Here is a 25,287-nt window from a genome sequence, read left to right as displayed (position 1 = left end):
GAAGTGTTTGTTCCAGTGGCCATCAAGGCAGCCCAGTCAGCCTGTGGAGCACCCAGAGCTTGAGGGCCAGACATCAGACGCTCTGGCCAGTTCATCCTGATTCTTGTTGCCACTTGACTCCATGCCTCTGAAAGAGAGAGTGAGGATGCCCAACTCTAGGGCAACACTGTCTCCTTACCTTAAATCCAGTTCACAGGCAGGTTAAGACATCACCCTGTTGTGTCATTGGTCCTCCTGAAAGTGAAGGACGAACATCCAGTCCAGAATGACCCAGGGTCTAATCTGCCAGTCACCAGCCTGAAAAGTCACTCCTCCAAACAAATGCCTCTTAAGTCGTTGTATATATCTAGCTCTTAATTGCTTAAGAAATGATTTTTTTTCCATTTTGTTACTTATTAACAGCTCTAAGCAGAAGGTAGTTAAGGGAAAATATTTGAAGAGGAAAATTAAATTGTCCTATTTTATTATTTCATAGCAGTCATTGGAAAAAATCATGAATGTGTTTTGGTAGTTTGGATTGAAATGAAGGTTGCACTTATTGATTAAAATGAACTTGCAACAGAATATCTGTCATGTTTCTTCTCCCCAACATAGTAGATCACCAGCCACTTGTGAGACTTGGGTTTCCAGGACTGCTTTTCAGTTTTTCCTGTCATTTATATATTGTCTAATTTGTTATTTCTAAACTACATGAACTTAGGAACAAAATGACCAAGTTAATTAGAATTCTTTATAAAATAAGATGAAATAGGCTTTGGATCTGAAAACATTGGTAGATCTTTGACATTTCTGTTGGCTGCATAGGAAGCCTTTAATCTTATGCTCCAGGTAATGGCAGAATTTCTAGTACTTGAAGTCATTTTGACTTAGGAAAGGTTCTTTTTTTTTTCCAGTCTCCCTTTCCTGGTGATGATGAAGAAGAGGTTTTCGACAGTATTGTAAATGATGAAGTAAGGTATCCACGATTCTTGTCTACAGAAGCCATTTCCATAATGAGAAGGGTAAGAGCCAAACAGTATTTAGTAATTCTATTAAAATGAATTTGTTCTGAAGAATACTATGGCAGCATTTGATCTCTTTTTTTTTTTTCTATCCTTAACCCACACACATCCACACATCCTTACAATTAATGAATACATCAATATTGGACCAAATTCAGCATATGTCTATTTTATAGCTACTTCTACCAGTTCTTATGATTAACTGAATTCCAGTAGTGAAGAAAAAGTTACCAGACTGGGACTTGTGTCCAGATTAAACCAATCTCTGGGAATCTTTACAGTAAGGTTCACTGACTTTAATATTACATTCTCATGTTTGTGGTGTTAGCTACTGAGAAGAAATCCAGAGCGGCGGCTGGGAGCTGGGGAGAAGGATGCAGAGGACGTCAAGAAACACCCATTTTTCCGGGTAAGTAGGACATCTTTTAAGGGGACCATTGATCCCATTTATCAAATCACAATAGGAAACTCAATGTGTCTATTGTTCTTTGTCTATGAAACAGTTAATTGATTGGAATGCTTTGCTGGCCAAGAAGGTGAAGCCTCCTTTTGTTCCCACCATCAGAGGACGGGAGGATGTGAGTAATTTTGATGATGAATTTACCTCAGAAGCACCTATTCTGACCCCACCTCGGGAACCCAGGATACTTTCAGAAGAGGAGCAAGAAATGTTTCGAGATTTTGACTACATTGCCGATTGGTGTTAAGTCCCCAGACACTGTGAAACCTGCGGAAAGACTTGCTAGAAGCCAGCCTGCTTTGGCGCCCGGCAGCCCCCTGGCTCTCTGCCCCCACAGAGCTTTGGAAATCACAGGAAAATTTGTTCAAGGACCAGTCTACTATCTCTCGTGAAGGGTGGCCTCTTGCAATGTATTTCCATTTTTAATCTGTGCACTGGAGTCAGTTCTGTGGGGGTTCAGCTGAGCAGAGGCCATCTAAACATCCTTCCCAGGTGGACACACATGAATCAGTGTGGTCTTTTTTCCTTCTCTTCTACAGTGGAGCAGTCCCTTTGTCATATGCTTACCTTAAATGGAATGAAGACAGCTTGGGATCGAGAAAGGATAACCAGATGACTTCATTCCACTGTGTTTTAAGAATACAAGATTGGGATGCTAGTGATAGTCAATCTTAACAAGAGTCTATCTGAATAAGGCAGACGCTGTTATTGTTTAAAGGAATTACTGTAATATTATCCAAAGTGTCGTTTGCAACTTGTGCACATTTTGGTGTTGAGTTTGAAAATAACGGAATGAATTGATGCCTTCTTTTGTAAAGTTTCTATATTTATTAGGAGAAAATGTTTTTAATGCCTTATCTTTACCAACCATGTAAGTGCTTCCATAAAATATGGACAAGTTCTCAAAGCTACTTGCCAAACAATTTTGGGTTTGTTAAGCATTGCTGAAGCAAATAGAACATCAGCATTTATTAAGAAAGGGGAAAAAGGAGTGCTTCTGGTCAGTCTGGATTGAGATACTGTATTCACTGTACACATTCCCAAAGCCTAGATGATGCTCCAGAATCAATGAACAGATGAGTTATCTTAGCAAGTGACCCCCCTCATGTAGCATCCTAGCTCTCTCCTGTCTGCTGTATGAAGGTGAACGAATCATTCTCACACCTGGGGGATTGCCAGTTCATATGTGTACCTGTGCAGCTGTAAGCTAGTTGACATGCTAGGCTTGTTAATTTAATTGTACCACTTTGTTACTTTGGCCTGGGGACTGGCAGACACACCTGCAACCCTGGCGAGGATGGGCAGAACATTTGTATTCCTTTTAGGCCACTGAGTCCAGATTTTATATTGGCAGTTACTGAGGGTAAAAAGCAATATGTTGTAACAGAATGTATAAATATTTTTGATAAAACAGTGTATGTATATTTTATAAACCTATTATAACACTAAAAAACTGTACCTCAAAAGTCTCATAAAGTAATTTGACCAAATATTTTTATAACACTTGAGAGGGCTTGGTTTGGGTCATCTTAGTATTGCTGCAAGAAAGTCACTTTGCCAACTAAGAGTTTCTACTAGCCCAAAGCCTTTATCCTTGTCTGTGACTCTTGACATTTTTTCCCTCAATTAGGATAAGAACATAGATTTGTCTATATGTCCATACAGATATCTCATGATCCTGGCTTAGTCATGGGGGATCTTCATACCTCATCAGCAGCCAGGCTGATCCCTGTTGATTTAACCACAAAAATCTCACTAAGTGAGCCTCCCCTCCAACATAGAATTCATATTAAATCCTGTGGGGGATAAATGAAAGCATCTGAAGTAGGGAGTAGTGAGCCCAAGCTATCTGTGGGAATGGGACCTTCCAGCTCTCCCTACCCATGGGTCTGTCCTCTTCAGAGTGGTGCTGCTCCCCCCAAGACCACTGACACTTGTAGTCATGCCTGAGGCACAGGATGCCCTAGGAAGAGGAGGCTGGCCAGGTCTGGGGGCAGGGTGGCCCAGCAAGTGGGGATAGAGCCTCAGAATGCCAAGCGCAGTCTCACTTTCTGACATCATTGTACAATGCCAGCCATCATCTTTGGCAGGGGATGGAGGAGGAGTTTAGCTCAGGGCTCTGGGTTTTAGCAAAACTGTGTTCTGCAATATGAGACACAAAATGTTTTTGAGGTACAGTCTGCTTACCCTTTCTGGTTCTCAGCTACACCTGGAGAGCCACGTCTGAAAAGGCTTTTAGCATTAAACACTGAAGTAGCCTTTTGTAACTACATATTGTACAGAATCTTTTTTTAATTGAAGTAAATCACTAAAAAAATTAGAGGGCAGGGTATGTTCACACAATTAAGCTAAAGAAAGCACTAATTTTCTCTGTAGTTTTTTTAAAAGTTTATTTTTAGTCAGATTTAAAATTTTAAACTCTAGATTGTAAATATATTTTGCTATACTGTATCTGTAAGTGGCTGCTCAGAGCACTTTGTAAGGAAATTAGGATATTTTAGAATGGTACACTATGCATTCATTAAAATGAGACGTGCCTTTTAACAATGTCATTCTAAAAAACTTGAGTGTTTTGCAGTCATTAATTATCACAAATGCACAAATTAAAGTTTAAATAGATTGTACTTTGTAACTTTGGTATTAAGTATGATTCTTTTAAAGAGATTTCCTATGGCTTTTAGAAAATGACACTGAGGCCATGTGGCAGATTTAGTTTATTTGGGGATCACTTTCTGACTCAAGACTATGAATGAACTACTTCCCTTGACCCCATGCAGCCATATTGCAAGCACACACTCTTGGTCACAGGGGAGGTGGGAGGGCATCTTGGGTGGTGCAGACCACTCCCAATATTGGAGAATAAAAAGTAACGCCACCACAACAAAGTTGATGTCACTCCGATGATAAAGCAGTGACCCTTTGACTAGTAATGGACAGAGCAGTATCACGATCCACCACAGTTATTATAGATGATCCTTTCCCTTGCTGTGCTTCATCATAAGAGCTAAATTTGAACCTCAGTGATAGGTTGGTAAGTACAAAAGGTTCCTTGAGGTTTCCATAATCTCCAAAAATGTAAACCAAATCCTTATATGATCATTAGTACTGGGGATGAAATAATGAGAATTCATAGTGATTCCTAAGCTAGTCCCTGGAAGACCCTGGACTGAATGTGCTGCTAATGAGCCTTTTCTTGAGACAAAAATGAAATTAAAATCCCTCATATGGAATCTGATAAAGGAAAATCTTGTATCTTCTCAAAGAAAGAATTAATTTTAAAACCAGGGAATACTATTCAAAGCAGGCAGAATATATAATGTGGTCCTCTATTTCAAGTAAAAAAAAGATTAAGTCAGGGGACAGAAGGTGACCAGGGGGATGTTTTTGTTCTCTTTCTAGACTTGCAGACTCTGGATGCCATATTAACAGGAACAAATGGATTCTGGTTTATAAAAATATCTCCCCTTCCCTCTCAGTTACATTCATTACACTTTTGGGGGCAGATTGTTTTGTTTCCTTTATTAACAGCTGAATACAGATGATATTGGTAGCCTTTATATAGATAGCTCTTTAGGGTTTGCAAAGCACTTTGCAAATATCTCATTGTAGCCTCACAGCACCTCTGGGAGGTCAGTGCTGGTATTTGTGATTGCTAAGGGTCTCCCGGAGAACATCTGGGGCAGTTTTAATTTCAACTAATTCATAGTTCTTGCTTCAAAGCTGCAGTGATTATTTGAAAAGTGATTTTAGAGTTTTTTGTATGGTAATAAACTTTGAAAAGCAACCGGTTGTCCAATTTAAGAATTTTTCAGGCCCCTTGCCTCTCCAGTTTGCTGATGGCACTTTAATGATTCTGAAATTTTAACTAAAGGTGATTAGGATACCAAAGAACGTTTTATGAAAAAGAATAGATATGTTGACTGAAAATGAGATTTTTGGATTATCTGTATTTTTAATTATCCACTATATCAACTCCTTCCCACCTGCCAACTCTATTGGAACCCATTCACCTATGAATGCATAACCCACTTGACTAGGATTCAAGAGACCTGGGCTCTAGTATTAGATATGGGCCCCCCCCTTTTTTTTTTGCAAGGCAGTGGGGTTAGGTGACTTGCCCAAGGCCACACAGCTAAGTAATTATTAAGTGTCTGAAGCTGGATTTGAACTCAGATACTCCTGACTCCAGGGCCGGTGCTCTATCCACTATGCCACCTAGCTGCCCCAGATACACCCTTCAGGGTAAGGTTCATTGAGATCTCTTGGTCTGAGTTATATTATCTGTAAAATTAAGACATAGGACTATATGTTTTCTTCTGTTCTAGCTCTGTGTGGGTCCTTGAAAAATGGATGAAGTCTCACACAAATAAAGATAAAGCCACAATACTTACCTTATTCAGGGATGTAAGAGATTTATTGATTTTTGTATTAATCCTCTCAGATTTAAAACAATATTCAAAGTATATTACCATTTATGGTTTTCTGCTAAAGGAAAAATTGGCTGCTTAGAGTAATAGAGCAGAGGGTAATTGAAGAATTAAAATAATTGAAAGATTTTTCATGAAAGAAAACTAGATCTAAACTGTTTTGCCCTAAGCTGCACCAAGAATCCCACTTTCAGTGACAAAAGCAAGAGATATGGTCCGAGTGTTGAATATTAAAATGACTCTTGGCTTTATTGGCCCTAGAGGTGTTTTCATGATCTTATAATCCTTGGTCGCTTCTTTTAAGAGTGATTTATGTTGGGTGGCTAGGTGGCATAGTGGATAGAGCACCGGCCTTGGAGTCAGGAGTACCTGGGTTCAAATCTGGACTCAGACACTTAATAATTACCTAGCTGTGTGGCCTTGGGCAAGTCACTTAACCCCATTGCCTTGCAAAAACCTAAAAAAAAAAATGATTTATGTTTCCATTGCATCTTCTCAAGCTGAACTCAGAAAAGGTGCTAGAAAAAGTGGATTTTGCTGTGACTGCATAAAAGCCCTTGCCTGCCAAGTGAGGAAGACTCCCTTTCCTCAAGAGCTAACTTTGCTGAAATAAAAATAAACATACATCAACGGGATAAATCCTCTGATTTAGGGACATTCCAGTGGATTGGCTTCCAATTTTAAAAATTATTCAGTTTTACAAATATACTGCTTTGTTCATCACTAAGTTTGGAAATCAGTTTAAAAATATTGTTGCAGAGAGGGCCCAGTCGAAGTTTTGTAAAATAAATTTGTAGTAGATCTAAACAGCATAGTTTTGTATATATCTGCAGTTTTATTTGGCAGTATAATTTATAGGAGTGTGGGCAAAGATGGTGGAAGTCACCTACAGCCTGGGTGTGGTAGGCCAGGATCAATGATAGGATAAGGGGTAAGAGATTCAAAGGAGAGGGTGCTGTGGAGTGGTCAAGATGGGGAAGGGAGAAGAGTAGAGGGTGCTGGGGTGATTGCCCAAGAAAGAATTAGGTCAGTGATTGAAAGTTATGGGGAGTTCTGAAGGACAGAGGTGAAGTGCAAAGGCAAAGGGAGAAGATGCGGTGATCAGATGAGGGAACTCATGGAGAGTGCCAGGCCTGGAGTCAGGAAGACTTCTCTTCAAATTTGACTTCATATTACTAACTGGATGACCCTGGGCAAGTCTCTTATTTGCCTCAGTTTCCTCATGTAAAATGAGCTGGAGAATGCAAACTAAAATATCAAGAAATGGGGGTCCCATAGAGTTGGGCACAACTGAAAAATGACAACCACAAAAGGAATTTCAGAGTTCATAAACATAGAAGAGAATTTATGAGTGATAGCAAGACCAAGGGTATGGTTATCCCTGTGTATAGCACATAATAAAAAGGGATGGGCGGAGTGGGTGACACGTGGACCATACTCTACACTGGTCAAAGGAGGGGAGTATACTCACATTTAGTTAGTATAGAAATACATCTCACTAAATTGAGAAGTGGAAGGGAAAGGAGAAAAGGAAAAATACGGGGCAGGGGGGTTGATTGTATATGGTTTTAACAAATTCTAAACAATCAGAAGCATATTCATAGTAGCTCTCTGTGATGGCAAAAATGGCAACTGAAGGAGTGGTTCCCATCAATAGGGAAATATCTAAAATATGTTAATATGAATGTGAGGGAATAGTTATGCTGTAAAAAATTATTCAGGAAATGACTTCAGAGAAACCAGGGAAGACTTTTATGAATTGATGCAGAGTAAAGGAAATAGAACCAGGAGAACAATTTATTCAATGATAACAATATTGTAAAAACAATTTTTAAAAAACGAGCGACTCTGATCAGCATAATGGCCAACCATTATTCCAGAAGGTGCATGAGATGAAATGTACTGTCCAGCTTCTGACAAAGACATGAAGGACTCAGGGTTGTTGCATCAGGTCAGTTGGTATCTATAAAATACTTTGTGCTAAGTGCTAAGCAATGCCAACCATCATTATTAGCTGGAAAGCCTAGGTCCTCTGACAATACCACCTCATATTTGCCTAACACTATAATTTGCTAAGTTAATTTTAAGATCTTCACAACAATTGCCCAATGGGAAGGTATTATCTCTATTTTACAGAGAAGGAAACTGAGGCTCAGAGAGGTTCAGTCAGACAATTACTAAATAGGAGAGTTGGGAACCCAGTGCTTTCCTACACTCTACACCCTAATTGATATTGCTTCATAACTACCCAGAGAGGTCAGCAAAATGGCCAGAGCTACTAAAGTGCATTGCCTGGGGTCATTCAGCCTTGAAGCTGGGATTTGGACTGCCATCTGCCAGCTCCAAGTCCAGGCTTTGTGTTCCAGGGTCTTTGTACCATATTAGACTAGGGGTCAGCTGGTTTTGAATCCTTTTCTTACTATGTGGACGATAACACCAGTGCCATCTACTTCACAAGATGCTTCAAAGAGAAGGTATGTGAAGTAGTGTGCAAACTTTAAAATATAGTAATGTCCATTCTTATTTCCAAAGTAACAGCTTAAAATGGGAAAGAGACTGAGAGAAGGCTCTGAAACTACAGTAATGCTACTGTTGGAGTCCTGCCCTCCCCAGCCCACCCCCCACCCCTCACCCCCAGCAAACTTGAAGATCCCAAAGAGCTTGGGGCCAGACAATTGATTGCCCATAGATCTGTAGTTTTAAGGATGACAAGTACCAACATGTTACCTTGGCTTCTGCAGACCTAAAACATCTGAAGACCATCAAACCAGGGCAGAGCAATAATCCTGATGAGAGAGAGGTGGTGGGTGTGTGTGTGTGTGTGTGTGTGTGTGTGGTCTGTATGTGTGTGCACATGCGCACACATGAGATGGTCAGCTGTCTGTCCATCTGGCTGGCCTGGACAAGGAGTCTAGGGGTATGGCATTACAATGGTCCCACACTCGGCAGATTAAAACTCCAGTCGCAGTAAAAGCCAGGACCACTGACATTTCGAGCTGGATTAGGACCAGATGGGTAGCAGGCTAGCCCCCCTGAGCTGTTGGTTGGGATAATTAAAGTAACTCTTGCACCTGTGATACAAGATGCGCTCAGGAACTGAGGAGAGTGCAGGCAAAGAGCACTGGCTGGGTCGAACACAAAGCAATTAGTTTGATGGAAGGGCAAGAGATTGACTTTTGGCTTTTAACTCACTGTCACCCTGGCAGACTGAAAATAAGACTGACTTAAGGAACCCATGAAAAGGACTTAACAAGGCTCATCGGGTACAGTGAACAGATGGGTTATTTTAATAATCAGAAAGAAGTTGTGATTGGAACCGCCATGTCTGGCCAAGAAGGGTAAGAAGCCCATTTTAATGGTGCTGCCAACAGCACAGACGGTCAGAGGTAAGGTTTCGAGGAGACACTCCCCTTTCCCCTGCCCCTGTGTAAAGGTGGGAGGGTCACAAGTGTGGACAGATATTTTGATGTAACAATTTTTAAAAAATTTCTTCCCCCTTCCCTGCTTTTCCTTTTTTTAAAAAAAATTATATTCTTTGCTATATGGGATGACTCTCTGAGGACTGTTGGAGGGATCAAATGAGCCAACAATAGTAAGTGCTTTGCAACAAACTCTCTGCCACTTATCATTAACCAAAAATACTGGGGTGGGCCCGATGACCAGATGTCAGAAGCCATTCAGTCTGATTCATACCCAAAGAATTTCACCTTCATTACAACCATGGAACTATTCAGCCTTTGTTTGAATACTTCCAATAAGAGTCCCCAACTGCCTCCCAAGACAGATCATTCCATTTTTTTTTTTGGCAAGGCAATGGAGTTAAGTGACTTGCCCAAGGCCACACAGCTAGGTAATTATTAAGTGTCTGAGGCCAGATTGGAACTCAGGTCCTCCTGACTCCAGGGCTGGTGCTCTATCCACTGTGACTATCCACTATTCATCTAGCTGCCCCCAAGATCATTCCATTTTAGGACAACTCCAGTTGTTAGCAAGTTTTTTCTTCTATAACTGCCCTAAATTTGCTTTGAAATTTTTACCCACAGCAGCTTGGTTTCTTCAGGGGGGAAACAGATCAAACCCTCCTTACGACAGAGGTGCCAACCCTCTTCCTGCCCTTCCCTTCATCTACTGGTTGCTTCACTTTCAACCCTCTCTTGAGTCTATTCTATTTCTACACCAGCTACCCTACCCTTGAAGGCTCCCATGATTTTTCTTCCCCTATTAAAATGTAAGCTTTTTGAGATCAGGGACCATTTTGTTTTCTTATTTTACTATATTGCCCTACTTTGGATATTCTCCTATTAATATCCTTCCTAAAATGGGGTTCCCAGAATAGAGCAAGTGTCCACACAGCGCTCCCATCAGTGAAGTCTAGAATCAATCACATGGCTTTTTGGCTGCCATATTACTCTGTGAACTCATTTAGTATAAAATCCTCCAAAACATGTAAATGTGATTCAGAACTAAATTCTTAAATGAAAATAGATTTTTAAAAAATAACTCACAAATTATATTTTTTTAGACTTAACCTAATGTTCACATATGTAAAAATTTTCTTTGGATCATGTCATCCAATAAAGGAGGCAAATGAAGGTCATGGGAAGAGCTCTGCTATCTCCCAGCTAGTGACTGAATTTCTCTGAGTTCTCAGTATCTTCATCTGGAAAAGTAAAGCATTTGACCTCTAAAGGTCCCTTCTAGCCCAACATCTATGATCTTATGATCCAATGTTAGCCATCCCTTCCAGCTTTGTGTCATGTGCAAAGCTGATAAGTGCTCTATTTATACAAGTTTCTGGTGGTAATGAAACCTTAGTCAGGGCTGGAAGCAAAGACAAAGGACTAGGGCTGCCCCAATCAGGACCTGAGACATCAGACCTCACCCAGAGCTGAGGGTATCCTCCATAGGGGGTTTATCTTCTGGGGGTTCCTCAGCCACCCCACCACCATCATGGGTCTTCCATCTCCTCTTCCTGGCTGCTCAGAGAGGGGAAACCTCCCACATTAGACTAGGAGTCCCTTGAGAGACATCTTTTGTTTTTCTTTCAATGTCATCACTTTAGCATGGTGGTTGGCACAGAGTGGGAAATTCCTATCTGCTAGTTGACCATGACAATGTCTCCCTCATCCTGTGGCCTTAAATAGAATCCCCAGAAAGCCACTACTTCCCCAGGACTATGGTTGACTAAGTCTTCCTTCCTATTCCCCTTGTTACAGAGGTTCAGTACTGCTCCCTCCTGGGAAGAAAATCTTCCTCCAATTCTATTTCTCCCCATACTGTCATCCTTATTCTAGAACCTATCCCCTCAACCCTAGAACCCCCTTGATATCACCTCTTGTCTTGTACTCACAAGCTGCTAAAGGCCATGGGAGGAAGTCACCTCCCTGCCAACCAGGCAGGCCACACAATCATCCAATTTAATCTTGACCATGACTACAGGGCCAAACTTTAATTTTTTAACTATCTCACTCCTCTCAGTGGAAGTTTGAAATAACTTTGTCTCTTTAAGCTCTCAATGCCTTCCCAAGTCATTCGAGTAGAGATGTCCTCTAGGTCTGGAATTCAAGAGGAATCAGTACTAGGGGAAGACTTGGGAATCATCTCCTAAGATAAAAAACTTTGACTTTTGACTATTCTCTTTTTCCTCTCCTTTTGGGAGTCTCCTACCTTGGTTTCCATGTCATTTTGCTGTGTCCCGATTCTCCACCGACCTTCAGTCGTCTTTGTCCAATAATCCATCTCCTGTCTCTTCAATGAGGATTTTCTTAGGCTCTATTCTGTACCTTTTCTCCTCCCTATCTCTATATTCTTTCTCTTGGTGATCACCTACACTCTGAAAGCTTCATATTTCCCCTCTATAGATGATGCCAAGGTACACATTCCCAAATTCCTTATATGGCATGAGTTAGGGATTGTCAAACAGACTATTTGCTCAGTTTTGGCTACTCTCTCATTTATAGAAGTCTTTCTTAAGCTTTGGCACCCACAACTGAGCTCAATACTCCAGACACAGGCTGCAGAGCCAGAATAGAGTCACCTCCTTATTCCTGGAAGCTGTCCTTCTTAAGGCAACCCAAGCTCACATTTCTTTTTTTTGGCAGCTCTAGCACACTGTTGACATCATATTGAGCTTGCAGTCCATTAAAGACTTCCAAATCATATGCAGTCAAACTACTTTCTAACTATACCACTCCTATTTTGTCTTTGTGATGTGGGTTTGGGGAGAGAAGGTTTTCATTTGTTATATTAAATATAAATTTATATTTGCTAAATTTCATCTTACTAGATTTAGCCTAATGAATCAACCTGTAAAGATCCCAGGTCCCTAGAATTCTTAAGGGTTCAATGATTCTATCCTATAGAATCAGAGAAGGGGAAATGTCAATGAATCCACAAACTGTATAGCAGTGAGACTTATTTTGATTCCTGGGAAGATTCTGGAATCTATATAAGTGATGCTTCCATGAACATGTAGAAATGAGTCAACAAGAAAAGGTAACATCACTTTAATCATTTTCCCCACTTTCCAGTTCCTAAACTGATGGATTAGGGGAATGTTTTGGATTTAGTTTGCCTAAATTTAAGGTAAAGTACACAGTAAGAACTATCATGCTGAAAATTGGCATATAAATTAGATAAAAGGAGAGCAGCTGAATAAACCTTAAGTACCCCAGGGAATCTGGGCTTGAATCTGTTTTTTTTTCCCTTAAGCAATAATATTCTTATCAAATTTAAAGATGATCCAAAACTGTGAGATGTAATTAGTACATCAGATAAAGTCAGGAACCAAAAAATAAATATCAATAGGCAATAAAATTGGACTGAATCCGATGAGATTAAAGAGTTGGTGGGGAGTGGGGAGTAAGAGCCAAGAGAGCAGAGAACAAGACAAAACTGAACTGTCTCCCAAATCTCTCTCAAAATAACACCTCAAAATTAATTCTGGATGGTAGAACTCATTAAAAGAATGGGGAGAAACAATTTTTCAGTCCAATATAACTTAGAAAGTCAGCAGATCCGAGGACAACTAAACTGGTGTCAGTGGCTTCCAGATCTCTCAATTCACAAAAAATAAGGTCAGACAAATGGTCAGGAGAGGAGAGGAGTCCCTTTGCAGGCACTGATCATATATGGATCCCAGTTGCCATCTGAGGTCACAATCCCAGGATGAGGAGGAGCACCAGCACACAGAGAAGTGGCTCAAGGGGAACAACTCACAATTCAGGGCTAGAAATAGTGGCGACCACAGCACAGGCCAGGAAAAACTGAAAACTTACAGACCCCCAGAACTAACATTGAAAACAGCTGCACAAAAAAAGTGATGTTTGAGCCAGTGCTCCCTCCACCCCTGGAGCAGAGATCAATTTTAACATAAAGTTAACAGTCAAGAAATAAACTGAAAAAGTAACCAAAAAAGAACCTGACCATAGTAAATTCTAGAGTAGTATGGGAAATCAAAATACAAACTTGGAAGAAAATAACAAAATCAAAACCACTATATCCAAAGCCTGAAAGGAAAATGTGAACAATCTCAGGCCTCAAAAACAAATTCCTGAAAGAATTTATTACATTACCTTACAAAGAATTTTAATATTACACTACATTACAAAGAATAAAAATCAAATAAGTTAGGCAGAGGGGAAATAAAGTGGTGATGGGGGAAGAGAAATGAGAGTGATGCAAGAAAAGCGTGAAAAAATAGTTATAATTAGGCAAAGGAGGCACAAAAAAATACTAAAGAAAATAATGATTTAAAAGACAGAATAGGCCAAATGATAAAAGAGGCACAAAAAGTGGACTTAGTTTAAAAGTCCTAAAAAGTAGAATTAGTCAAATGGAAAGAAAAGGAGGCAGAAAAGCTCTGTAGAAGATGTTTCTTAAAAATTAGAATGGGCAAATAAAAGCTAATGATTCCATGGGGCATCAAGAAACAATGAAACGAAGTCAAAAGAACAAAAAAAAAATAGAAGTGTGAAAATAGCTTATTGGAAAAACAACTGATCTAGAAAACAAATCAAGATAATTTAAGATTACTGAATCACCTGAAAATCCTAATCAAAAAAGCTTAAGACATTATTTTTAAGCTATTATCAAGGAAAACTGTTTTGATATTCTAGAACCAGAGGATAAAATACAAATTGAAAGAATCTACTAAAAGAATCCTGATAGATCCTGAAAGGAAAACTCCCAAGGAATATTACAGCCAAGTACCAGAGCACCCCAGGTCAAGGAGAAAATACTGCCAGCAGTTAGAAATAACCAATTCAAATATGTTGGAGTCAAATTCAAGATAAAACAAGATTTAGCAACTTTGTAATTAAAGGATTGAATAACTTGGAATATGATTCTCCAGAGGGTAAAACATGAATGTTTTATGAAATAAGAGGCCTCTCAAGCATCAAATGAAAAACCTAAATAGGAATAGAAAATCTGACTTTCAAATACAAGATTCAAGAGGAGGACTTTGCAGAAGACTTTGAGTATGATGGAATTATATCTAATAAACTAAAACTAAGGGGCAAGAAAGAGGAATGCTCTGGGAGAAGGGAGATTGGAAAGGTAGAATATGGCAAATTAAATGGTTCATTACAGCTTTTACAATAAAACGGAAGATGAGAAAGCAAGGGAGGTACATGAATCTTACTCTCATCAGAATTAGCTCAGAGAGAATAATATACACACTCAGTTGGGCATAGCAATCTATCTTACCCTACAGGAAAGCAGGAGGGGAAGGGAATAAAGGCAGGGGTGGAGCTAATAGATAAATGGGGCAGATTGGTGGAGGCAGTGGTCAGAAGCAAAACATGCTTGTGGATGGGCAGAGTGAAAGGAGAGCAGGATAAATGGAGATGGGGGAAATAGGGTAGAGGGAAATGTGTAGCTTCTCAGGTAGGAAAAAATTTTAGAGCATGTTTCTCATGCTAAAGATCCTATTTCTCTAAAATATAGAAAATGGAATAAAATTTATAAGAATAAAGGCATTCCCTAATTGATAAATGATCGAAGGATATAAAAGGCAGTTTTCAGATGAAGTAATCAAAACTATAGTCATATGAAAAAATGCTCTAAATCACTATTGATTGGTGAAAGGAAAATTAACTCTGAAATACTTCTATAACTATCAGATTGGTTAATTTGACCAAAAAGAAAAATGATAAATGTTAGAGGGAATGTGAAAAAAATAGGAGGTAATTCAAACAGTAATCCAAACATGATGGAGAACAATCTGGAACCATGCCAAAAGAACCACAAAACTCTGCATACTCTTTGACCCAGCAAATGCCAGTACTTATGTTTGTACTATAAATAGATAAAAAAACAAAAAGGAAAAATATCTATATGTACAAAAATATTCATAAGCAGCTTTTTGTGGTGGCCAAAAATTGTAAATTGTGGGGATACCCATCAATGGCTGAAAAAGTTTTGGTATTAGAATGTAATGGAATGCAATTGTTCTAGAAGAAATGATGAGCACAGGTAATTTCAGAAAAATCTAGAAAGACTTAAATGAACTGAGGCTTAGTGAAGTGAGCAGAATCAGCAAAATATTGTACCCAATAACAGCAATATTGTATGGTGATCAACAGTGATAGACTTAGCCCTTCCCAGTGATACAGTGATCAAAGACAATTCTAAAGGACTTCTCATGGAAATGTCATTCATATCTAAAGAACTATGGATTCTGAATGTGGACCAAAGCATGCTATTTTCACTTTTTAAAGTTTTTTGTTTTTTCTTTCTCATAGTCCCTTTCGTTCTGATTCTCCTTTAACAACTTGACTTAATATGGAAATATGTTTAGCAATGATCGTGCATGTGTAGCTTATGAAATTGCTTGTTGTCATGGGGAGAAAATTTTACAAAAATGAATGTTGAAATAAATGTTGATTGTGAAAAAAAATTAAGAAATGGGGGAAAATGAAAAGAAATGATGAATAGGACACTCAGGAAAAAAACCTAGGAAGACTTAACATGAATTGAAGCAAAGTGAAATGAGCAGAATCAGAATATTATATATAGTAACAATATTGTATGATGATCAACTGTGAATAGCTTAGCTACTATCACAAGGCAAATCCAAAAGACTAATGGTTGAAAACAATGCTATCCACCTCCGGACAAAGAACTGATGACATCTTAATACAGATTGGAAGATACTTTTAAAAACTATTGTTATTGGGTTTTTGATCTCAGATTTTTTTAACATGATTAATATGGAAATGTTTTACATGACTACATACATATAACCCATATAAAATTGCTTGCCATTTCAATGAGTGGGCAAGGGAAGGAAAAAGAGAATTTGGAACACAACAATTAAAAAATCTTGAAAATATTTTTACATGTAATTGGGATGGAAATGAAATATTAAAAGGTATAAAATCTTACACTTGATTTCACAGAATCAATGTCATAATTATAAGATAGGAAGACATAGCTAAGAAGTTCATCTTCCTCTGGAGAAGGAGAACAAAGATATGAGTCCATATCATGAGGAGGCTTGAAAGCACTAGAGATATTCAGTCTGAAGAAGAGAAGTCTGAGGGGAAGGATGGGGGGAGGGGGGAGGTAGTACAAGAAGAGACAATTTGACTGTTTTCAAATACTAGAACCCCAGGCATGCGAAAGAACTACTTATTCCTCTAGGCCCCCAAAAGGAAAAATTAGGAACAATGGGTAAAAATTGCAAAAAAAATGTAAATTTAGGCCTTAAGAAAGGAAGGATTTCCTAAAAATTAGAGTGATCTCAAAGTGGAAAGAGCTCCCAAGAAATGTTTCTCCTTCATTGGAAGTCTTGAAGGAAAAAAATGGATCATCTCTTGTTGGTGATGCTATAAAAGATAGTACTACACAGAGTATTTTATAGGGAGTCTTTTTCTTTTTTTAATCTTTTTTTGACATTAGTTACAATTGTTTTTATTTACAAATTTTCTCTCCTGTCCTTTCTCCACCCATTGAAAAGGTATGAAATATATCAATTATACATGTAAATTCATGTAAACACATTTCCATATTAGTTATGTTGCTAAAAAATAAAAAAGAAAGTGAAAAAAATATGCCCTAATCTGTACTTAGAATTCAACAGTTCTCTGGTGGTAGATAGCATTATTCATCCTGAATCCTTTGGCACTGTCACAGATCACTGCACTGCTCAGAGTAGCTGTTGAAAAGTACATTGCTGTCATTGTGTACAATGTTCTCTTGGATCTGCTCATTTCACGTTGTATCAGTTCATGTAAGTCTTCCAGGTTTTTCTGAAATAATCCTGCCTGTCACTAAAGAGAGTCTTTCTCTGCAGTATGGATTGAACTAGATAACCGCATTCTAAAAATCTAAGACATCTGTTGAACTGAATGGCTAAAAATATTAAATAACCCAGGGCTAAGCATAGATCCCTGAGACATTTCACTGGGGACTAATGCCAGGTTGATATTGCCAAGATCGACATCATTCCTTGAGTCTATAAAGATCAAGCAGCTCTGAGTCATCTAATTGCACTTGTATCTAGCTTATGCTTTTCCATGTGTTGTCCACAAAAGAGCATGAGAAAACTGCCTATATTTCAGTAAACGACAATTTCCCTGATCTATATTAGTCTAATAACCCTGTCAAAAAGGAAATGGCTTGCTCATGATATGGTTTATTCTTGTGGAAGCCATACTGACTCTTTGTAATCACTATTTTCCTTTCTGGATTGCTCATTAACTATCTCTTTAATAAAATAGTCTACCATTTTCCCAGGAGTCAAAACCAAGCTTGTTGGTCTGGTTTGCAACCCCCCTGTAGTATATGGTTCTAACTCTTCTTCCTCTTCTGGGCACATGAGCTTTACTCTGAGATATAATTGGTTTACCTCACTGACTCCTATCTTTATCCTGCTCTTTAAAAGTGGCTATTTCCCAAGGTTCTTCTCTTTCAAGGCAATTTCTCCATGGGCTCCAACTACCATAACTCTGCAGATGACTCCCAAATCCCTTTAGTCTTGACTCTTCTCTCCTTTTAGAGCTCTGGACCCATAGGACATTTCTACTTGAATGTCTTAACAGAAATTCAAGCAAAACATGTGCAAAGTCAAATCTACCTTTTACCCTCAACCTTTACTTCCTTCCACATACCATTTTCCCTTTCCGGTGGGACCACCTCAGTTCATGTTTGAAATTTTTTTATTCTATGAATAACCATTATTTTTATTCTATGAATAACCAATTATTAAGAGCCAAATTTTGTCTCCTTTATTTCTTCATTGTGGCCAAGCTTCTGTGGAAGGTCAGCTCTGAAGGACATGGCTGACAATTTACCCCCTAACCCTTGGGGAACCTGCTCGTCCCATCTTGAACCAGACTCTACCCAACTAGGAGACCTTACTTCTGTTAAGAGGGTAAACAGAGTTCTGTCTGGATTAATTCTTGCTCCATGGAAAAGAGATCCTATCTTTGTACCTCTTCATCAGAGTTTAGGGTGACAACTATTGGAGAAAACCAACCAAAGTGATCTGGATGATAAGATTCCTCTGCCCAGATTGCTGGTGGTGGCGGAGTCTCATGATCGAACCAAATTCTCAGCAGGAGCCGAAGACTTCTAGCCCTAGTTACTAGTGTGTGTATGCTTAAAAATCCATCAATTAAAGTTGATTTTCAGTTGCAAGAGAATCTCTTCTTTTTCAAGGATTTAAAGCTTTCAAGTTCTCCATGCCTTTTATCTTTTATCAAGAGAAATCACTATTATCATTATCAAGAGAAACTATCATTAACTAGCCTAATCAATAATTACCCAGAAACTGGTTTTCCTTTGATGTGTTCAAAATGATAGCTTATATTTATATAGCGCTTTTAAGGGTTACAAAATGTTTTACAAATGTATCATTTTATCAACCACCACTGGGTTTAAGTGCTATTATTATTACTATTATTATTATCTCCATTAATTAAAATGACTTGCCTTGGGTCACAGACCATTTGAACTAGTTTTCCTGATTCTGGCAGCCACTGTGCCCTCTAGTAACCTCTAAATGTTCCTATCATTCCCATTTTCTTTTTTTCTCCCTCCCTTCACCTCTCTATGGATTCTGTAGTTCAGGTACCCCGAGGCCTTCTTACTTTTTCTGACACATAATATTCCATCTCCTGTCTTGGTGCCCTGGCTTTTCCCTATTCCCGGATTGGGGGTATTATTTCCAACTTCCCCCTTAAGCACCACCTGCATGAAGATGGTATGAAGCTTTTCCTGGTGCTCCCTAGGGCCTTTCTCTACCCAGTATTACCTTGTAATTATTTTATAGCTATTTCTACATAAGTTGTTACCCATTCTCTACCCAACTTCCATTATGACATAAGATCTTTGAAAGCAAACACAGGACCTGACCTAGGTACCCCTCCCTGTTTATCACCTCTAACTTTTTATTTTATTTTTTTTAGGGTTTTTTTTTTTTTTTTTGCAAGGCAATGGGGTTAAGTGGCTTTCCCAAGGCCACACAGCTAGGTCATTATGAAGTGTCTGAGACCAGATTTGAACCCAGGTACTCCTGACTCTAGGGCTGGTGCTTTATCCACTGCGCCACCTAGACACCCCCACCTCTAACTTTTAAACCATCCCCTGTAGTTTTTGTAGCTTCAATTTCTTTGTCTGAAATTTAACGCACTCCATCACTTGACTCAACCCTGTCCTCTCATATCTCTATGCCAAATCACAGTATTTGCAAAACTCCTCAAACTTTTCTGAATTTATTTAGCATTTTATTTTCCCCAGTTGCATGCAAAAAGTTTTCCACTTCCGTTTTTAAAATTGTGAGTTCCAAATTCTCTCTTTTCCTCCCTTCCTAAACCCCTCATTAAGGAAACAATCTGATTATAGGTTATATACATGTGTAGACATGCAAAACATTTCCATCTTAGATAAGTTGAAAAATAGAGACCAAAAAACAAAATAATACAAAACCCAGTGACCTCAAGAAATATAAAGTAAAAAAAAATATGCTTCAATCTATATTCAGAAACCATGAGTTCTTTGGGGATGGATAGCATTTTTCATCTGAGTCCTTCAGAGTTGTCTTGGACCATGTATTGCTGGGAATAGCTAAGTCATTCAAAGCGGATCATCTTGAAATACTGCTATTACTTTGTACACAGTACCTTTCATTTAACTTCACCCTCATATAAATCTTTCCAAGTTTTTCCGAGAGCATCCTGCTCGTTTCATATAGCAAAATATTATCCTATCATAATCACATACCACAATTTGTTTCGCCATTCTCCAATTGATGACCATCTGGTTAATTTCCAATTCTTTGTCAAAAGAAAAGAGTTTGCCATATTTTTGTACATATAGGTCTTTTCCCTTCTGATACAAACCTAGTTCTGGTATTGCCAGGTCAAAGGATTTTTTAGACCTTTGGACATTGTTTCAAATTGTTCTATAGAATGGTTCACAACTCCATCAACACTGCATTAATGTCCCATTTTTTGTTTTCCATTTCTCTCCTATTAGTCAATCTAACAGGTGTGTGGTAGGACCTCAGAATTGTTTATTTGCCTTTCTACAATCAACAGAGTATTTTTTTTAATGTGGCTATAGATAACTGATTATTTCTGAAAAATGTCTGCTCATATCCTTTGACCATTTATCAATTGGGGAATGGCTTATTCTTATAAATCTGATTCAGTATTCTATGTCTTTGAAAAATGAGGCCTTTAGAAGAGAAACATATTTCAAAAAATTTTCAATTACTTTTGCTAATTATCTCCCTCCATCCTATTTCTACCCCCCCAAGTTTATTCTTTCACTCTAACCCTCCCTCAAGTGTTTTCCTTGATTTCCTCCCCTAATCTGCCCTTCTTTTTATCACTCCCCCCACCCCATTTTCATGTGGGGTAAGACAGATTTCTATACCCAATTGAGTGTGCATGCTTGACTCTCAAGTCAGTTCTGATGAGTAAGGTTCATTCATTCTCCCTTTCCTCCTCCTTTTCTCTCCAAGCTTTTCCTTGTCTCTTTTTGAGATAATTTACCCCATTCTGTCTTTTCTCCTAATATATTCCTCTCACACCTTTATTTTTGGTAGATATCATCCCTTCATATTTAACTCACACACATCTTAACTGTCACAATAATGAGAAAATTCTTATGAGTTACCAGTATTATCTTTCCATGAAGAAATGTAAACAGTTTCCTTTTTTAATGGTTCTCTTTTGTCTTGCATTTGAAGATCAAATTTTCTGTTCAGGTCTGGTCTTTTCATCAGGAAAGTTTGTAAGTCCCCAGTTTCATTGAATGTCCATCTTTTTCCCGAAAAAGATTATGCTCAATTTTGCTGGGTACTTGATTCTTGCTTGTAATCCAAGCTCTTTTGCCTTCTGAAAATATCAGTCCTCCAATTCTTTAATGGAGAGGCTGCTAAACCTTTTATTTTGGAATCTCTTTGAAGAGGTAATCAGTAGATTCTTTCAATTTCTGCTTTGTTCTCTGGTTCTAGAGTATTAGTGTAGTTTTCCTGGATAATTTCTTGAAAGATAATGTCTAGGTTCTTTTTTTGATCAGGTCTTTCAGGTAATTTTAAATAATTTTAAAATTATTTCTCCTGGGTCTATAATTTTTGGGCCAGTTGTTTTTCCAACATTTCACATTATCTTCTATTTTTTCCAATCTTTTGGTTTTTGTTTTATTATTGCTCAGTCATTAACTCATATTTGCTCAGTTCTAATTTTTAAGAAATTATATTTTCCAGTGAGACTTGGTATCTCCTTTTCCATTTGGCCAATTCTATTTTTTAAGGACTTTTTTCCTAAAGTAAGTTTTTGTGTCATTTTTCCCCCATCTGGTCATTTCGGTTTCTCAATGCATTCTCAATGGGATTTTTTTGGGGGGGGTACTTTTTTTTTTTAACCATTTGGCCTAATCTGTTTTTAAGTTTGTTTTTTTTTTTTTTTTTACAAGGCAATGGGGTTAAGTGGCTTGCCCAAGGCCAGACAACTAGGTAATTATTAAGTGTCTGGGACCAGATTTGAACCCAGGTACCCCTGACTCCAGGGCCGTTGCTCTATCCACTGCACCACCTAGCTGCCCCCTCCTAATCTGTTTTTAAGGTATTATTCTCTCCTGTATTTTTTTGGTGTCTCCTTTATTAAGCTCCTGACTCCTTTTTCATGATTTTCTTGCATCACACTCATTTCTCTTCCAATTCTTCCTCTACCTATCTTATTTGATTTTCAAAACCAATTCATTTTTTCTTCTCAATTTTTTCTATTGTTTGCTTAATTTTCCAGTCTTGTTTCTGCTTTCAGGGTGGGGGGCACACACTGTCCCAAGCTTTAGGCATTTTGTGCAGCTCTTAACAGAGATACTTCTAAGGAGCTATAAAATTTTCAGTTCTTCCAAGGAGTAAGGAGAAATGTGCTCTGTCAGATCAACCACCAGCAATCTTTTTTTGCCCTGGAACTGTGAGGAGGGTCCGTTTTCCCCCAAGGCCACAAGCTCTGCTAGTGCTTCTCCTCACTTGCTACTCAGGACTGCCATCTGGATCAGAGTATGGGGCAAAGTAACTGGGTCCTGCCTCAGTGACAATGAAGGTATTCTTCTGACCAGTCATTCCACCCTCTTACCATCTTTGGGCTGAGAGCTCCAGAAGCAGCTGCTGGCCACTGCTGGTTCAATGGCTCCCAAGGCCAGCTCCTGGGTTCTTGGGCTGGGTCTAAGCTGGTACAGTCCATGCTCCACTCTCAACCAAGTGTAAAATACCTTTCCTGTTGAATTTCGAAGTTGTCTTTGGCTGGAAAAATTATTTCACCCTATCCTTTTGTGGTTTTTGCTGCTCCAGAAATTATTTAATGGTGTTGAAAAGGTTTTGGGGAAAGCTCAATTGAGTAACTGCTTTTTCTTCACCCTTTTGGCTCTGCCTCATCTCAGATTCTTTTGAGGAAGGAAGGTATCTGTCTACCCTCCTGCTTGTATGTGACTAAGTGCTCTTGAGTCCATGCCCTAATTTCTGAATTTGTCATCTGGAACCTTCCTTCTCTGTTTATAAACTTGCTTAGGTCTTTCTACTCTAAAGCTTATCATTATTACCTTACCAGTCTCCTTCCTTGAACTATCTGTTTAATTCACTCCTTCTCTTTGCAATCTAGATTTTGGTTCTACATTGAACTGAAATTCCTCACCTGATATCAAATGACTAAACTGCCCCATCTTTCTCAGTAATCTTCCCCCATCAACCCTGACCTCACTGAGAAACTGAATTGCCAACTCTCCTTCAAGCTAACCCCTTTTAAAAACCAATCTGCTTTGTTTGTGTCATTACATGTTCTCCCATCTCCTTTTCATTTTCTCTCCCCCTAAAAATAGTTCTATATCTTACTTCTCCTCTTTCAGTGACTTTATGGCATCAACATCCACCTCTTCTGAAGACTCCATAATACGACTCTTTACTTCTAGCTATGTCTCTTCTAAACTGCTTTTCTCATCATTAACTCTAATATGTCCCAGATAAAAATCTGTCTTTTTTTTTTCTAAAACCACTGTTGGATGAAATATCCTCAAAAGTCCTTTGCTGCTCTAAAATTACTGTTCCATTCCCTTAACAAGCATCCTAAAAATGCCATACAAATTGGGTTTATTATCTAAATATACCCTTTTCTCCTATACTTCCAACCAGGATTACCTGCTTTATCACTCAAAATCCTAAGCCTTTCTAAAGACTTTGACCATGCTATCAATGCTCCACGGAGCATTTTTGGAACATTCATTAGAATTCATTCCACTCCTATATTCCAGTGATATTATATCACTCACAACCCTTCTTCAGACACACATTCATGTACTAACTAGGACCTATCCCACTAGGCTGTAAATTCCAAGAGAGGGTACAGTCTCATACATTTTGGTAATCCCACAAGACAAACACTCAAAAATTTCCAACTCAATTTAAGGACAGATAGCTGGTTTCCTTTTTCATTCTTATTGCTGTAGTGTTGTGGTAGTAATTAATACAACATTGAGAATCTTAAAACCTTAACACCATTAAGTATATTGTTTCCCTGACATCTGAGTACATCTCTGACCACTTCATGCATTTTTCTTTGCAAATCTATGAGAAACAAGAAAGGGGTGTCAAAAGTCATGGTTAAAACTTCATGCATAATTCTAATTGTCCAAACTTAGTTCCAGATAAGAGTTGGAAAAACAAAACAAAACATTTACACAAAAGTGAGGGAGGAGGTGTGATAAAGTAGACCATCAGGGATGCTCTGGCTGGCAAGATTTGCCGAACTGTTCCTCTCTTTCATTCTTTGTTTAGGGAGGGGAGAAGGGAGAGATATTTAAAAATCAAGGTCACTTAAGAACAAAAAAAAAAAATCATAAAAATGAGAAAAAGCCCTGAATAATAGAGCATTATCAAGTTATCTTCTGAGTATCAAGACAAAATGTTCAGGACAATTTTGGCTTTGTTCACATTTCAGGAACATATTATCTGGTATACTGAGGATCTCCCTCCTATTGTGTATCTTCATTAACTGGTCATAAGTAAAGCCTTTGGCTTTATCTGTCTGCCATGCTAGATAGGAAAACATTGTCAAGATTATGAAATGATCCTGTTTCAGACTCGCTTTATTATTCACAATGAAATACATAATTTGTGGAACAAGTTATTTTTGGAAAACAATTTATTCAGGAATTACATAATTTCAAATATCTTCCAAAATACAATTTACTAGAATGCTACAAAAGAAATGAAATACAATAAGAAATTAATCTTAACTGTCATCATTAAATATTTACTTTAACTAATATATACATACAAAATGCCACAGTTATTTTGCTTAGCCTTGGAATGTGCATTGTGTTCCATACTGCTGCATCTTCCCATCTGTTTTTCCAACCTCATTTTATAAGGCTCAATCTCAGCACGTTATACAGTTCTTACAAGAGGCAAGTTCAATGTTCATGAAAGTTTAACATACATAAAGCAGTTTACAGTTGGGGCAGTTTGTCCACCGGGGTGTCAAATTTGAAGTCTGCAGGAAACAGATCTGGGGCTCGAGGGTAGATGAGTCTGTAGGACTGACGGATTGTCACATCTGCCACTCCAGCAATGTCTCCAATTTCTAAGAGTCCAAAACAAAATAAAAAACAAATCACAGACTCAATAATTTTTCTTCTCACACTGATGTTAAAATGGCAGGGTCCACAAGATGTCTAGGCCCCCTGGATGGCACAACAAGTCTCTACAGAGCAGTGTCTGGAGGAATCACATTTTTATAAACCAAATCTGGTAAGCACTTCACCAATCACTCAGTGTTGCCAGTCTATCACCTATACGCTCCAGTCTCCTTTTCATCTACCTTTTAAAAATAATGATTTACTATAAGTTAACCAGTTTAGCTTTAAGCTGGTCTCCACACACTAGAGT

At 38.4% G+C, this 25,287-nt stretch overlaps 2 protein-coding genes across 4 annotated transcripts in view; one reads left to right on the top strand and one right to left on the bottom strand.

The window, feature by feature from the left end:
• Window positions 1–5,587, top strand: part of PKN2 (protein kinase N2) — a 160,537-nt gene extending 154,950 nt beyond the window's left edge. For all 3 annotated transcript variants that reach the window (XM_074221750.1, XM_074221749.1, XM_074221751.1), the window contains exons 20-22: window positions 894–1,001; window positions 1,330–1,410; window positions 1,505–5,587. In XM_074221750.1, the coding sequence (XP_074077851.1) occupies window positions 894–1,001; window positions 1,330–1,410; window positions 1,505–1,708 (393 nt within the window). In that variant the 3' untranslated portion in view covers window positions 1,709–5,587. The remainder of the gene's footprint in view (window positions 1–893; window positions 1,002–1,329; window positions 1,411–1,504) is intronic.
• An 18,862-nt stretch (window positions 5,588–24,449) lies between these two features.
• Window positions 24,450–25,287, bottom strand: part of GTF2B (general transcription factor IIB) — a 37,078-nt gene continuing 36,240 nt past the window's right edge. The window contains exon 7 of the mRNA XM_074221748.1: window positions 24,450–24,982. Within this exon, the coding sequence (XP_074077849.1) occupies window positions 24,849–24,982 (134 nt within the window). The 3' untranslated portion in view covers window positions 24,450–24,848. The remainder of the gene's footprint in view (window positions 24,983–25,287) is intronic.

The sequence above is a fragment of the Macrotis lagotis genome, chromosome 2 (assembly GCF_037893015.1).
Source record: "Macrotis lagotis isolate mMagLag1 chromosome 2, bilby.v1.9.chrom.fasta, whole genome shotgun sequence".
NCBI lineage: Eukaryota > Metazoa > Chordata > Mammalia > Peramelemorphia > Peramelidae > Macrotis > Macrotis lagotis.
The sequence above is the reverse complement of the archived record's forward strand: the minus strand, read 5'-3'. Positions and strand labels throughout refer to the sequence as shown.